This window comes from Myxocyprinus asiaticus, chromosome 44 (genome assembly GCF_019703515.2).
Source record: "Myxocyprinus asiaticus isolate MX2 ecotype Aquarium Trade chromosome 44, UBuf_Myxa_2, whole genome shotgun sequence".
NCBI classification, from domain to species: Eukaryota; Metazoa; Chordata; class Actinopteri; order Cypriniformes; family Catostomidae; genus Myxocyprinus; species Myxocyprinus asiaticus.
Window position 1 is genome coordinate 19,238,450 of NC_059387.1, and position 16,572 is coordinate 19,255,021.

At 40.6% G+C, this 16,572-nt stretch overlaps 1 protein-coding gene across 3 annotated transcripts in view; it reads right to left on the reverse strand.

Annotated features, from left to right (window-relative positions):
• The window catches only part of LOC127434183 (contactin-associated protein-like 2), a 508,727-nt gene that overhangs the window by 200,642 nt on the left and 291,513 nt on the right, over positions 1–16,572 (reverse strand). For all 3 annotated transcript variants that reach the window (XM_051686737.1, XM_051686736.1, XM_051686738.1), the window contains one exon: positions 11,790–11,952. In XM_051686737.1, coding sequence (XP_051542697.1) covers positions 11,790–11,952 — 163 coding nt within the window. The remainder of the gene's footprint in view (positions 1–11,789; positions 11,953–16,572) is intronic.

Here is a 16,572-nt window from a genome sequence, read left to right on the forward strand (position 1 = left end):
TATATATATATATTTGCTTGTTTATTAGGGGCTACTAGTTACAAATTAAAAAGGGAAATGGAAAATGCACACTGCAGTCATGTTTTTTTAAGCAGGAAACACTTCAGTAAATACAAACATTCATCTAAACATTGACTGTCATGGAGAAAAATGTAAATTTAAACATGGCTATTGGCAAAAAGCAGAGACTCAACGGTGATGGTGTAGAATGCTTGTCTTAAAATCATGTTGAGTATGTACTCAGCCCTGAGCTATAAGGCTAATGAGACACATTAAAGCACAATGTATCATCACAGACAATTAAAGTGGAGTTTAAGCTTCTAGCTGCACTGCAAGGAATCTAATGGAATGTAAACAATGGCTAAATGTGTGAGACCGTATCATTCTGGAGAAAAATAAATTAGCTACAAATGTATAAATGAGCACATGAACAAAAAGCGAACAAATAGCTCTTCTTATTAAATGGGTATTCCATTAAACAGCCTTCCATGTGCATGTCAATGTACTGGTATAGCATGAAATATTTCTATTATGATATGTGATAACACTTTGTAGGGAATTCACTAAAAATGAATTGCGTCTACTTCACAGTTTCTGTGCATGCTCTTTCTGTGTTGTTTAGTGCCTAGTTCACTAAAGGAATTACACAAAGCAGGCAATGGTGTAAAAAAAAAATGCAAACAAGATGCAAGAACTGATTCAAGTTTGCACTGAAAAGAATGACAATGACTTAATTTAAATACCCATGGTGCAGCAGTATTTCTGTGCACATTGCACCTGGTTAAACTGGACAGTTGGTAGCAAGTGAAGAAGTCGCAGGTTTCTGTACTGATATATCATGCATAAAAGTGGTGGGACTGTTTTATGAATTTGCCCCATCATGTTTAATGTAAAATTTGGTATATCGAGTTAAATTCTTTTCATTTACATTATTGATATAAATTTGAGTTTGAGGCACACAAACACTTTCAATGGAGGTCTCCAGTTGTGCTTCCTTCATCTGCACATACTGTAATTAAATTAACTTCACACATTAGGGCTGCAACGGTACATGTATTCATGCCGAACCAAACAAATACAGGGCCTTCGGTATGGTACACGCAGTCACACGAATTATTACACATCTTAGCATACGTGAAACCAATATTAAAACAACATATAAAGAACAACACAGAGGGGCCTGGGTAGCCCAGTGGTAAAATACACTGGCTACCATCCCTGGTGTTCACTAGTTCGCTAGTTCAAATCCCAGGGTGTGCTGAGTGACTCCAGCCAGGTCTCCTAAGCAACCAAATTGGCCCAGTTGCTAGGGTGGGTAGAGTCACATGGGGTAATCTCCTTGTGGTTGCTATAATGTGATTTGCTCTCAGTAGGGCACATGGTGAGTTGTTAAATTTCATATTGTAATTTTGATGAAGAAATAGTGCAGTCATGTATAAATGAGCCTTCACAATAAGAATTGTTGCCCATCAGCCACTGTGTTTTTATTAAAGATTATTTGTTTTCGTTGCTGTCCCGAAACCGTACTGAACCGTGACCCCAAAACCGAGGTACGTACCGAACCGTGAATTTTGTGCACTGTTGCAGCTCTATCACACATTAAATCAGTACAATGTGTAGCAAAATCCAATCTACCTCCAGATGGAATGATACTTACAAACAATATCTCCAAAATTACACCATCAATGAAAAGATTATTAAATTTAACCATTCGAAGGGTCAGGTGGATATTAAATTATTTTAAAGCTAATTTGATTAGTCGTGATTATAAGCAAGATGCTTGGCCACTTCTTTTTCTGTAATTTAGAGGCAAATTACTGTTTTCTTATACAATGGATGAATACATTATCCATCTCTTCTGCTTAGAAATCCTCCAGCCTGGGCGATGAGCATTATTTCATGATAAGATTAAAGCTGCAAATTTAAACCGTCAACATGTTCAGGAAACAGACACAAACAAACATCAATGCCACTAATTACAAAAATGTTCTTCATCATAGTTCTGTAAATAAATAAATAAACAATTTTAAAATCAAATATGGTCATGTCAAAATTATCTTTAATAATAATGTTTTGAGATCTATTGACACGTGTGTTAAAGGTGCTGTAATCTATTTTAGCAGTTCTGGAAGTTCCAACCATTAAATGAGCAACTCCCTTTCTTTTGAAAACCCAGCACTCCAAAGACATGGTCACACACACAGACACATTAGAGACCATTGTGTTGGAGCAGATGGAGGGCTACTGAGCATTTTGCATTTTGTGGGATTGGCTTAAAAAGAAGGATTTGACTGTGGCCCGTGGACATCTTTAAGGCCACTGTTTACCGAGCCAACAACTGTAACAGTGACAGGTGTGATATTTCATAGCACCTACAGTAATTCGATTGTCTGACAGGTTATTGGGACACTTTCTGCAAGTCATTTCATATAAAAAAAATGAAATCACTTGCAGCACTTTTAAGCATGAATTCTTATTTGTTACTCAGTATGCTTAAGAAGCAGATTCACTGGTAACACTATAGTAAGGTTGCATAGCGTTAATTAATATTAGTTAACAAAATAGTTAATATTAACTAACAATGAACAATACTTTTACAGCATTTATAAATCCTGATTAACGTTGATTTTCTTATTTAGGCTATTAATACTTTTTAAATATTAAAAGTTGATTATCCTCCTTTTTCCATTTCCCTTTTTAATTTGTAATTGGTAGCACCTAATAAACATGCAAATAAACATATATAAAAAATTTAAATAATCAAAAAAATTAGAGCAAATAGTTTTCCTAAAAATGTATGTCCATGTGTTGACAGTGGGACTAAGTTGTGAAATTTTTAATAATAACAAGCTAAAGAAAGTCATGTAACAGACATTAGAGCTGATTTTCTGTAAAGCTGTTTTGGAACAATGTGTATTGGGAAAAGCACAAATAAAAAACTATACAAATAAAAATGACTTGACTTGATTTGACTTTTATGTTACAATGTTACAAAATCTCAATGTTCTCTCTTTGTACTGTCAAACATACAAGTGATAGTCAGTGCTGAAGCATTATACCAATAAGAAATTATCATAAATAATTCAGTTTACCATTGTCCCTTGTCTGCCAACCATGATGAGTGAAGCAAACATTATCTGAAGCCTAAAACTGAACTTCTGGCCATATTTCAGTTGTGAATGCACTTAGCTGCATAGGAAAGCTATAGGATGCTCCCTTAATCCCTTGCTCCCTATTTAGTGAATGACTTAACCTCCAGTATGCTGTCTGTCTGCACTGGTCTTATGCACCTTATTTTCATCCTAACTCCATATAAGGCCCCTGAAAGCAACATTTGAAAGGTTTTTAGATGAATCCATTGATTCTCAATGTGATAATGCACAGTAAATATAGGATTTCTAAGGAAAAATAGCATTTAATTACTCAATAGTGTACATTGTGTTTAGTAGCGTGCCGTTTTACGATAAATCACTAAAAAATGTTACATGGCATATTGGATAAACTAGAGGGTCGCACAAGGATACATTAACATTTGTTTTTTAAATATGAACTAACATGAACTAATAAAAAACACTAGTGTATTCATAAATTAGTCTTAACCAATATTAATAAATACTGTAAAAAATTATTGCTTTTTTCTAGTTCATGATACCTAATGCATTATCTAATGTGAACCTATTGAAATTATTTTAAAGTGTTACTGTACTATCATACTGATTTTTATATGATAGTTAACTACTCGAGCCCACAAGTCGAATTCCACAAGTCATGATGTCATTCCACCCCGAAACCACTTGAAGCACTTTTCTAAATTGTCGCCGAATTGCGTTGTCCCAACACACAAAACTGACATTCGGCGAACAGCATCCAGGTCAGCATAACACTAGTATTTTGGTTATATTTAAATGCCAATTTTCATATATTGCAGGTTACAGTAGCATTTGTGTCATCTTTATCAGAGTACCCCATGGAATGTTCTGAACATTATCAGTGTTGATACAACGCTATGCGCATGTGCAATACATATACAGAGCATCTGTAAGATTGTTGTTGATATGTTGATGTGTTGTTGAGCAGAGCAACACAGTAAACAAACACCAGGGGCCGGTTGCATAAAGCTTTTTAGACTAGTCTTACTAGTTAGTCTTCTAAAATTTTGGTCTTATCTTTTTCAATCAGTTGCATAAGAACTTAGATCATTCAAATAAATAACTGAAATGTAAGACAGCAGACCCCTGGGCTAAATTTAGTTTACATTCTATAGCCACTTTTCCACCATCGGTCCGAACATTTCTCGTCGCAAAACCGTACTGTTCTGTGCCGATTCGAGCCAGTTGGCACGGTTACGCTTTCTCTTTCCACTGTGGTGCCATGAAATCAGTAGAATGTACGTAACAGATCCACGTAAGAGGTAAACATTGGAGCGAGCGTGGCGACTATGGAGGATGATCGCATATTCCAGTTTTTAGGACTGTTTTTTCACTGGTTTTTTCTCTGCTAAAAAACAGCAAAGACACAGACCATGTCACAAAAAGGAAAGGAAAGAGGGCTTGTGTTTACCAACGGTCACGAACATGCAGAAAGTTAAAAGTTCCCAGACTAGCTTAAAAGGATATTTATTGACAAAGTATTATAAGTATTATATGAAAATAGTATATGAGAATATATTGATGTATTTTGAGTTTAAATGAGCTAGTAATCTACTTCCCTGATGAAAAAGGTGAGTAGAAAAATAAATGAAGTTTACAATACTAGATAAACCATCATAATAAAATCATGAAGATGCATTAAACGAATCGCCACATACTAAACCCATTCTACCAGCACGGTTGAGCACGGTTGAGTATGTTTAGCTAACCGTGCCAAGAATTCCAGGCCAAGAAGGGTTTATAATCGTACCATGCCGAACTGTGCTCCAGTGAAAAATGCTACTGTATGCGTTCCGTACCATGCACAGAACCTTTTGGCCCCATGTTGCCATAGAAAATAACAGTCAGCTGAGCCAGTGGGGGCTTCAGTTGAGCGCTGAAAGTGTCTTGAGTTGAGACTTTGTAGAAGACTTTGACTTCTACGATGGTAACAAAATTTCTTTCGTTTTTTTAAATTTGGGTTAAAATCATTGGCCTCATCTGAGATGACGATGAGTCTGCATACAGAAGGGAGGTTAAACAGCTGGCTCTCTGATGCAGTCAAAACAACCTGGAGCTGAACACGCTCAAAACGGTGGAGATGATTGTGGACTTTAGGAGGAACACCCCAAGACTGACCCCCCTCACCATTCTAAACAGCACTGTGGCAGCAGTGGAGTCATTCAGGTTCCTGGGCACTACCATCTCACAGGACCTGAAGTGGGAGACACACATTGACTCCACTGTGGAGAAGGCTCATCAGAGGCTGTAGTTCCTTCGCCAGTTATAGAAGTTCAACCTGCCACAGGCGCTGCTGATACAGTTCTACTCAGCAGTCACTGAGTCTGTCCTCTGCACTTCAGTAACTGTCTGGTTTAGTTCAGCTACGAAATCAGATATCAGAAGTTCAGACTGCTGAGAGGATTACTGGTTGCCCCCTGCCCTCCCTTCAAGGACTATACACTTCCAGAGTGAGGAAAAAGGATGGAAAAATCACTCTGGACCCCACTCACCCTGCCCACTACCTTTTTGAACTGTTGCCTTCTGGGAGCACCAGAACCATCAGACACAGGAACAGTTTTTTCCCTCAGGCTATCCATCTCACGAATAGTTAAAACTGCCCCATTGAGCAATAATTATGTGCAATTCACAGTCTAGTCTTTTTATATTTATCCAACACATCTAACCTCTTCTGCCATTACATTGCACTGTATATAACAGATTTGCATTTAGATTTGCACTACGTATGTGTATGTGTGTATGTATGTGTGTGTCTGTGTGTGTATGTATGTATTCTGATAGTGATTCTGAAATTTGTTCATTAGAATACATTTTGAAGCATTGTATTCCTCTAATAAGCAAATATTTTCAGCAAATGAAAACGTCTCATTTACGTGGAACGTAATGGTTCCCTGAGTGGGAAGGAGATGCTGCGTATTCGCTATGGGAAACCATCTGAGTGTCACGTGGCCTGAAGCCCTTATACAATCATGCCAATTTATTGGCTGATGGCACTTCAGCCATCCCTGGGGAGCTATGTCACAGGCTCCATAAAGGCACTCGCTTTTGAGCCATCAAGTCAGATTTTCTGCAGGAAGGCACGAGCCTATGCAGCTGCTAGAGAGTATGACCAGCTATGCAGCATCTTGTTCCCACTCAGGGAACCAGGGTTATGTTCGACGTAACTAAGACGTTCCCTTTCGTAGGAACTCATATTTGCTATGGGAATGATATACATTCACGCCATGTGAACAGTATCTGCCAACTGTCTAAGCCCACGTGGCAAGCATATAGTGGCGCACAAGCAAGCTAAAGCATCAGAATAAAAAGAAGGAATTATGATTTTACTCCTGTTCCAACAGAGAAAACCTGGGAAGCAGGAGTCAAACCCTTGCCCAGATTATAAAATCTAACAAATGTATGCGGAGAGGACCACCCTGCTGCCATACAAATGTTCTCCAAGGACGCACCTCTAGCCAAAGCCCATGAGGATGCCATGCTCCTCGTAGAATGGGCTCGAATACCCAAAGGCTAAGGTAAAACACACGTTTCGTAAGCATTTGAAATTGCATCAATAAGCCAATGAGACAGTCTTTACTTGGACACCAAAACACAACTGTTCTGACTTACACCACTGGCTAGTACAGTCAACATAAACTCGCAGCGCCCAAACTGGGCAACATTTCATGCTCCTCTGACTCAAATGGGGGAGGAAAGAAAGCCTTAAAATGAATAGTCTGCGAGAGAAATGATGTCGAAAAAACCTTGGGCAAATAGCCCAAACAAGGTCTTAACCCCTTGTACACCCTGACGCAAAATCCGTACCGACAGGACATGCAAATCACCAACTCTTCTAAACAATGCCAATGCCACTAGCAGGCCCATTTTAAGAGTCCACACTTATCAGTGACTGTTTCCAAGGGCTCAAATGGACACCCGATAGTGCCCCAGCCATGGGCAACCCCAGCCATGAGACTCTCCTACAAAAATTCAGGAACTGTACCGACAGGGCAGTGAACTGGATTTTAACCTCGCGCTGTACACCAACAAGCAAAAATATGTCAGCTGAACATTTAAAGCCTCCTAGTTGATGGAGCTCTAGCATTAAGAATGGTTTCAACCACTGTGGGCAATAACCCATCATTCAAAAGAGCGCCCTGTTGAGGGGCCATACCCATAACTTCCAAAAGTCCGGCAGGGGGTGCCAAATGCTGCCCCGTGCAGCAGACTGATTGGTAGAAATGCGTAAAGACGTGCTGACGGCCACTGATGTGCCAACACATCGATGCCCAGCGGTGCCGGGGGCGAGAGGGAAAACCAGAGGGGACAGTGTGACATCTCGCTCGAAGGGACAGATCCACTTCCGCTCTGCCAAACCTTCTCCAGATTAGCTCCATAATCTGAGGATGTGATGTCCACTCTCCGGGCACCAAGCTCTGTCTGGACAGGAGATCTGCCCCCAAATTCAACCGGCCTGGAACATGTACGGCTCGTAGAGATAGCACATTGTCCTGCGCCCACAGAAGAATGCGATTAATGTAGGACACCACCGTCCTGTTGTCAGACCAGATGAGGACATGGCTGTCCTGAATCTCCGGGATGAAAAATTTTAATGCTAGCGCACCGTGAACATCTCCAGACAGTTTATGTGCCAATATTGCAGATGGTTCATTCAAACCCCATAAGCTGGATGACCCTCGTATACAGCACCCCAACCCATGGAGGAGGCATCTGTCGTCAACACCTTGCAGCGACACACCTGTCCCAACAGAATGCCCGACATATAGAAGGCGGATCCGTTTACATGGTAACAGAGTTTGGTAGACCCACGCGTCACTTTGAAGAGACGGAACGTATGCATCAGTGGTTGAAGTCCCTTTGTGGAGTTCATCCAGCAATGAAAAGGTCTCGCATGCAACATGCCCAGGGGAATGACAGCAGAAGCTGTGATCATGAACCCCAAAAGCCTGTGAAATGTTCTTGCAGCGAGAATGCATCCCACTCTGAACATCGCTAGACACTGGCGTAATGACAGAAATCCGAGCTGGTGACAGGCGCGCCTGTGTCGCCCGCGAGTCCAGCTCCACTCCTATAAACTCAAATGCTCAAATGACTGAGAACGACATCTGGATGCTGGGCAGCCAATGTCTCCACGTGGGCTAACACCAACCAATTGTTGAGATAATTCAAAACGCAGATGCCTTGAAGCCTCAAGGGCATCATCGCTGCCAGTTGTGCCAGTGCTTTGGCTCAATCTGAATATGTATTTTTATTTTATAACAACACACATCATTTCAAAGCAGCTTTACAGAAAATCATGCTTTAACAGTCAGTGAAACTGTAATATCTATAGTCTTAGAGCCATCATTGTGTAATTCGATTAAATATACAAATATAACCATGCTTTATCGTTCGAAGTACCCAGTTCAAAATGCCCTTCAACTGTTGCCAACCCAACAGACAGAGGAATTAATGCATGGCTCTTGCCTGCAGCGTGACCTGTAACCACTAGATGGCATGCTTGGTTTACTTTTGGTGACTGCCCCAGAACCTGTGGCACAGCAGAGGGAAGCCTTCGCTCCTCCAACACTGTGGCTGGTTGAAGTGAATTTGCTATTTTACCTTTATTGTATTTAAATAAATGGCCCCAGTATTCTTTATGTGGGGACAATGTGTTGTGCTTATGTTCACTATGTTTTGTGTACACTTATGCTTGATGAACATTGAATTTTGTTATGCATGTCTCGAAACCTTTGGTCATGGAGACAGAGGCTGAATTCGATCAGGAAATTATAAAAAGTGGCCATTCTGAATGAATTTACAGCAGAGGACGCCAGATAAACCATCTTCCCTAGCAAAGAATGGGGATGAATGTGCGAACATGGAGAGAATTGAGAGCAAGCAGGTTTGCCACATTGGCCCCAGCATTCTTTATTGGGGGGACAATGTGTGGTGCTTATGTTCACTGTGTGTTTTGTGTACACTTGTGCTTGATGAACATTGAATTCTGTTATGCTTGTCTTGAGACCCTTGATCATGGAGACAGGTTGAATTCAAGCATTTTTTTTAAATGGTCGCTCTCCAGCAAGCTGTGGGGGAAAACTGAACCATATTTTGGTTGTCGGACATTCGAGGCATGTACAACAGTGAACTCATCCTAATACTGACCGAAGGGCAAACAGGAGAGAAACGTATATGTTTATACAGTCCAGTTTTGTTCACTGAATGGGGGCTCATCTTTCGTTACACAGCAAGCCCATCAGGCTCGTGTGTAGACCTATTTTTATTGTACATTGAGTTATATATATGTGCAACGAGACCCTTGGTCATGGAGGCAGAAGCAAAACTCAAGCTGAAAATATTTAATGCTAGTTCGCCTGCGTAAATTAAAGGGAAAACTGAGCTAAATTTGTGTATTGAAAAACGAGTTAGACACTAAACCGGTCCCCGCATATAATGGCGGAAAAACGTGTAGTACCCGGATAGCGCGAAACATCCTTACAAACATCCTCAGGAGTGAAAACAAGGGAAAGTCCAAACAGAGCCAGTATTAACTCAAAGGCATACCTTAACGCGATGCGCTTAGTTGGACTGCAAAACCATCGTGTGTAGATCCAACAGCTGACTGAAAAGAGAGACATCCATGCCGCCACCAAAAAATTGAGCAGAGATAGCAGTGTGCGTCTCTTGTCCAACCAACGTGTGAAAGAAAAAATGAGTTAAAATACCTTGCATCTCCTGATAGAATCCCAAAAGAATAATGGCACCGACGAAGCACTTCGCATGTTGGTTCGCCATCACTCCATTGGGGAATATTCTCTTATTCCAGACCCCTCGTTCTGTGGCCGGGCTCACCGGTCTATGCAGGATCCACTCTGCCATGAGCAGAGCTTCAAACAGGGAGGGGAGAGAGAGAGGCCGAGGCCGCTCATCCATTGCCTTATTCATGTGCATTCTTCCAGAACGACACAGAAAAAGACAATAGGGACAATGTGAACAATTTGTTCCCTTCCAACGACAAATTTTCTCATACAGTGTTTATTAATGCAGATGGCTCAAGACATGCATGGTATCTCTTTAGCACGCTTTGTTCATCAGAAAATGGCTGCTGTGCTAAGCCTCAGAGCATGTCTGATGAGACTCGCACATTTGCTCAGGGAGAGGGCGACAAACACAAGGAAGAATCCGATGTCCGTTTGCAATTCTCTCAGACACAAAGCCAAAATCCCAAATGGCTCCCGCACACGGAGATTCAAATCTGGAGGCCGTGAAACTGGAACAAGAGGGGATAACACCTCGTGGTGAGAAATTGCGAGCCTCGAAAAGTGCCGCTCTCCCCATCGGACCCTTGTAATGTTTGGAAAAACCCAACTAAATTGCTCTGAAATTGATGCTGTTTAAATGATGTCCTTACATGTTCGTCACTCAAAAGGGGGAATTAATAATCCTTGCTTCAACGTGAGTCACTAGAAACAAACACTGGCTTAGACAAAATCATGCACCGAAGAACAGAAAATCTGACTTGATGGCAAGAAAGTGAGCACCTTTATGGAGCCTGTGATGTAGCTCCCATGGGGCATCGCTTAAGGGCCACCAGCCAATAAATTGGTGTGACTGTATAAGGGCTTCAGACCATGTGACACTCAGACGGTGCCCCATAGCGAATATGCAGCTCGAGTTCCTACGAAAGGGAACTGCATTGAGTGTCCACAGTCAGCCATTTTTTTTTAAATGTCTTACTAAAGACAGTTGTGAACTTGTTTTATGCAACAGGGTTTCTATGGTGTCTTTAGCTAGTCAGACTAATTGTTAGACAAAGTCTTAAGTTAAATGCTATAATTATGCAACTGGCCCAGTTCTGAAGTGCATTCTCTGTGTGTGTCTGAATGCAAGTCTGACAGAACATAACAGCCTATATTTGAGCAACTGCACCTTTTTAGTGCAGAACCACTGGGCTTCACACCTACTGTATTTCCTACAGATTTTATAAATCGCATGGTAAGTGACTAGTCGCCTAACTGCTCAGCATGTCGACTATGTTAGTTGTAGTCCACTAGTCTGTGCAACCCCAATGTCAATGTGGCAACCAAACAAACACGCTAACATCAGACAGTGAGGGTATAAAAAAGCTATTCATCTAAACATAATAACCAAAAGTCACCCATTCTCACCACTAAGGCCACATCTGCACGAATGTGTTTTCAAATGTGTTTTCTAACTTTGCTACTTTTACGCCTCTCATCCACAATAGAATTGAATTTTCCTCCACAGAGACTTTTGAAAACACTCTCCATAGTCACAGACGATGATGTTGGGAAACTAAAAACTGAGTTTTTTTAAGCTTAAATGGATTAGTGTGAATGTGGGCTAAATTCAATTACAACTGCTGTATGTTCAAATAACAATTTCAATGGGAGTCTTGGAAAAACATCTCTCTTTTTTTTTTTTTTATTAAACTCCTAATTTGGTGTTGGATTTGAGGAATGAAGAATACAGAGGATGGTCAGCTCCAGAGATCACAGGCAGACTGTGACTTATCCTGGCCCCAGTGAAGATTCTGTCTGTGGGGATAAGCCACTGTCTCAGTCTACTGCACCTGGTGATCACTATACTGTCTCAGCCAGTGTTTGTTTCCCAGGAAAGAAGGGTTGGAACTCTAACCTGTCAATGATGGCACACATGTCCAGGCTGACATTCTCGAAGGCTCCCATCCTCCCCTGCTCCACTGCAGCCAGGTCGGCCAGCTGATCATCCACCTGAATGAGCTGCATGCAGCCCTGGAATGAGCGCTGGGATGGAGATGCACTGGTTCTTAAAAAATAACCTAAACAAACAATAAGGTAGTTATTTTCCCGTGAGGAGATACTACAAATGTTATATGCCAAAAAGGAATCAAGGAACTTTCTGATAATCAAGATTAAAGCTGAAGTGTGTCATTTCTGCTCCACTTGCATAACCAAACGGAAGCAAATACTGATTTGTTGGGCTGGTCGAGATGCTTAAACAAAGAACACAATGTTTTAAAAGAAGCAGAGCCACAGTGTTTACACTTTTTTGGAGAAATCAATCTACAAATGACTTACGAATAATAGCATATTAAGCTGGGATGTGAGAATGTATTGTAACATCTTTAAATGTTCTTTGAAATAAAAAACAAAATAAAATAAAAAAAAGATTAGTATCTTAATCATAATCAGTACATTTTAAAAAGCTATTTTTAGTGGTCAGAATTCTAATCCTCATAATGGCGGATGTGTTTGCCAAGACTTTGGACAATTAATGAAGAGATCACATGTCCAATCTTAGTTAGGGTAACCCAGAGCTTACTGAAAGAACCCTATTACCATTATGCCCTCAAGGCACTTAACCTCAGACTCCATAATGGAGTCTGTGTACTGTACATTGATTTGCAAAAGGTCACTTAAATTTAATGTAAAAGCAAAGTCACTGTGTCATCTAATGTTGTAGGTGTAAAAGCTGGACATGAGGATACTTGGGGAAAACCTAACCTCATTAACCCTGATAGCTCTGACAGCAAAAAGGTCATGTAAATCCCAACCAATAAGCCACATTCAGCTTAAACTACTGATACTAATTAGACAAAAATACCCTGAAACAATGAACAGAGCTGCATCTATCATTAGAGGATTTTTCCCACACAGACCACTGGCACAGTACCCTGTATTTCAGGGAAAATATGACAACCCTTAAAGGAATAGTTTATCCAAAAATGAAAATTTGCTGATAATTTACTCACCCTCAGGCCATCCAAGATGTATCTGGGTTTCTTTCTTCATCAAAACAGAATTTAAGATTTTTAGGATTTCATTTCTGGCCTCCTCTAAACAATGCAAGTAAATGTCCTCCATTTTTTGACAGTTCAAAATGCATATTTAGGATGCATCAAAATAATCCACACGACTCCAGTTGACAAATAAAGTTCTTCTGAACCAAATTATTGATTATTTTTAGAAACAAAACAACACTTATATACTTTTCAGCTACAAATGTTCACATCCGTACATCTCTGTGATGTGTGCTCATGAGAGGGATGACATAAACTCGTTGGTAAGGTCACGCGTCACGTGGAGGAGGAGGCAGGAAGCGCGTCATTGTTTACAAGTGGAGCAGCGCTGTACAAAAGTTTAATTGTCTTTGATGTAGATTAGTATTGTTCAAAATGGTCGTTTGGCGTGTGTATCCTGGATGCTTCAACCTTCAGAAACCCCAAAGAAAATGCACGCCGGGAAAAATATAAACTTTTCATCGATTGCCTATACATGATCATGAACGATTGAAGCTTATCGGCTTATCGCGCTGAACTTGGATATCAGTATACACCTACATTCTCTCAAATAATGGAGGGTGTGCCGTGAACATTTTACCCCTGAGGATTTCAGACCATCGAAAGAAACAAAGGGTCGATATCTGAATTCATCGGCTGTGCCCGTGCTGTTTTTCCAGCGAACTCAGGTATGTGTGAAAACTTTGTCATTGTTACGCCTCCCTCAGCGCTCCGCTCATCACCCGATTTCTAATTCACTGCACCTGCACTCAATTCACTCGCTCATCACTTCCTGCATAAATAAGTTTGTGAAACTTCTCTTCTGTGTGATATCACCTGTACCATTCATCTCACTGTGAAAACCCTATAAATCCTGTGAATCTCAGTAAATGCTCTCACACTTGGTTTCACTAACTACAACTTGTGTGGCTTGGATTCCTGACAGTAATATAGCCTATATATTTCTGCAAAAGAAAAAGCACAAGTAGATAATGCAACGGCATTGCTCCAAAATAAAGGATGGTTATTTACTGCAGTAATGTTTTTTTATTATTATTTGGAAATTATTTTTATTTTTATTTTATATTGTTTTGAAATTGTTTTGGACTGTTTTGGTTTGTGAACGGCACTTGGTCTGTGCTCTGTGCAAGTTTCTCTTGTAAACAATGACACGCTTCCTGCCTCCTCCTCCATGTGGCGTGTGACCTTACCAATGAGTTTACGTCATCCCTCTCATAAGCGCACATCACAGAGATATAAAGAAGTGAACATTTGTAGTTAAAAAGTATATAAGTTTTGTTTATAAAAATAATCAATCTTTTGGGTTCAGAAGAATGTTATTTGTCGACTGGAGTCGTGTGGATTATTTTGATGCACCCTAAATATGCATTTTGGACTGTCAAAAAATGGAGGACATTCACTTGCATTGTTTAAAGGAGGAGGCCTGAAATGAAATCCTAAAAATCTTAAATTCTGTTTTGATGAAGAAAGAAACTTTATCTTGGATGGCCTGAGGGTGAGTAAATTATCAGCAAATTTTCATTTTTGGGTGAACTATTCCTTTAACCTGAGGGATCTGGCAAATCCACAGGGTTGTTTACACTTGTATTAGAGTTAAACAAAGCCTTCCCTTATGCTGATCACAGGAAGGCCTACTGAGATTCATCTTGCAGCCCCCAGACATTAATCTACAAATTAAAGCATCTGGAAGAATTGGCCTTTGCTTGGAGATTTTTTGATAAAATAGAACTGAGGAGACAAACAAAGTTCCTCAAGTTTGCTGGGCCATCTGTCTTGTCTGCTACCTGCAACTGTCCAAGAGTCTATATGCCTGAGCAGTCAACAAAGAAGAATGAGGAAGGGGGTTTAGCAGGGGTGTGGTGGTGGGAAGCTATTGAATGAAATGCTGTGGGACTTGTGTCTCACTATACAGGGAAAACATAAAAAAACAAGTATCTGCTGACAAATTAAAGCAGGGATGCAGTGGCATCTCAATGATTGCCAGGATTTGTGGGTATATCTGGGAAGCTGCCAGTAGCCATGGTTGATCAACAAGCGAGGCAGAAAAGGGCAGTTTTTTGTTAGCGATGCCTGGATGCAACTTTTTTGTGACTGCTTTTGTCCCATTCCAGTGTCGTAATTAATTGAAGACAGTTATTTTTCTGACATGATAACACTCTAAATTACAGCAGAGAGGGCCACTCATGTCTGTGTTTTTGAGTAGAGTATGCATGAGTATGTGTATATGCTGTTGATTTCACGGGTATTGGAGAATAACTGCTTTAAGTTTAACGATTGTCTATGTGCCCCATGTATTATTCATAATCAGCAAATGAAACATGGAAGAATCCTTCAAGACCACCCTGTTGAAAAACTTTTATACTCTGTTTTGAAAGTTCATAATGATTTTAAAAGATATCTATTATGTTTAAAATTACATAATACATCATGATAGCGCCGCGGATAGCCACCTCGGTGTGGAGCACTTCTATTGTTTTGTTATTTTTGTTTGTTTGTCCTGTGTTTAGTAATTTTTTTCAGTCAGTTTTACCAGAGATGAACTGCTGAACATTCGACAGCATACACCAGTCAATCTTTTCCCAGATTTTGAATATTCTGACGTTTTGTTTTACATTTTAGTCGGAGGCGCGGCTGTGTTGTTTAAACGTGCTATGAGACGCAAGTGAGGGAGACGAGCAGGCCCGCTGGTCAAACTCCATCAGCGGGGCTTTCGAACAATGCTGCCGAGCATTCATCTAGCGAATCTCTGCTCTCTCCCTAACAAAATGGACGAACAACCTCTCCTCACCCGCACAAACAAGGACTTTTCAAACTCTGCTGCCTTGTGCTTCACAGAAACCTGGCTGAGTGAAGCCATTCCGGACAGCGTGTTGCATCTGCCGGGCTTTCAGCTGTTCAGAGCGGATCGCATCGCGGAGTTAACGGGGAAAACAAGAGGCGGTGGAACATGCTTTTACATCAATGAAAGTTGGTGTACAGATGTAACAACGTTAAATAAGATGTGCTGTCCTAATTTGGAAGCGCTCTTTATTAACTGTAAGCCTTTCTACTTGCCATGGGAGTTTTCCTCATTTATTTTGGTGAGTGTGTATATAATGCCAAACGCGTGTTTGAATGCCGCGCTGCAACAGCTGGCTGATCAAATCACAGACACGGAACAACAATACCCGGACTCAGTTATAATTATTCTTGGGGATTTTAACAAAGCAAACCTCACATGTGAACTGCCCAAATACAAACATCACATTACATGCCCAACCAGAGACAGAAATATACTGGATCATTGCTACACAACAATAAAGGATGCATATCGCTCTGTTCCTAGAGCAGCTTTGGGACTATCTGATCACTGTCTGGTTCATCTTCTTCCAACCTACAGACAGAAATTTAAATCTGCTAAGCCTGTATTAAGTACTGTAAAGGGATGGACCAATGAAGCAGAGCTGGAACTACAAGCCTGCTTTGACTGCACTGATTGGAGTGTTTTTGAGGCTGCAGACACCAATCTGGACAAGCTCACAGATACTGTTACATCATATATCAGTTTTTGTGAGGATATGTACATTCCTACTAGGACTTATTTAACATTTAACAACAAACCATGGTTTACAGCGGAACTCAGGCAGCTTCATTAGGCCA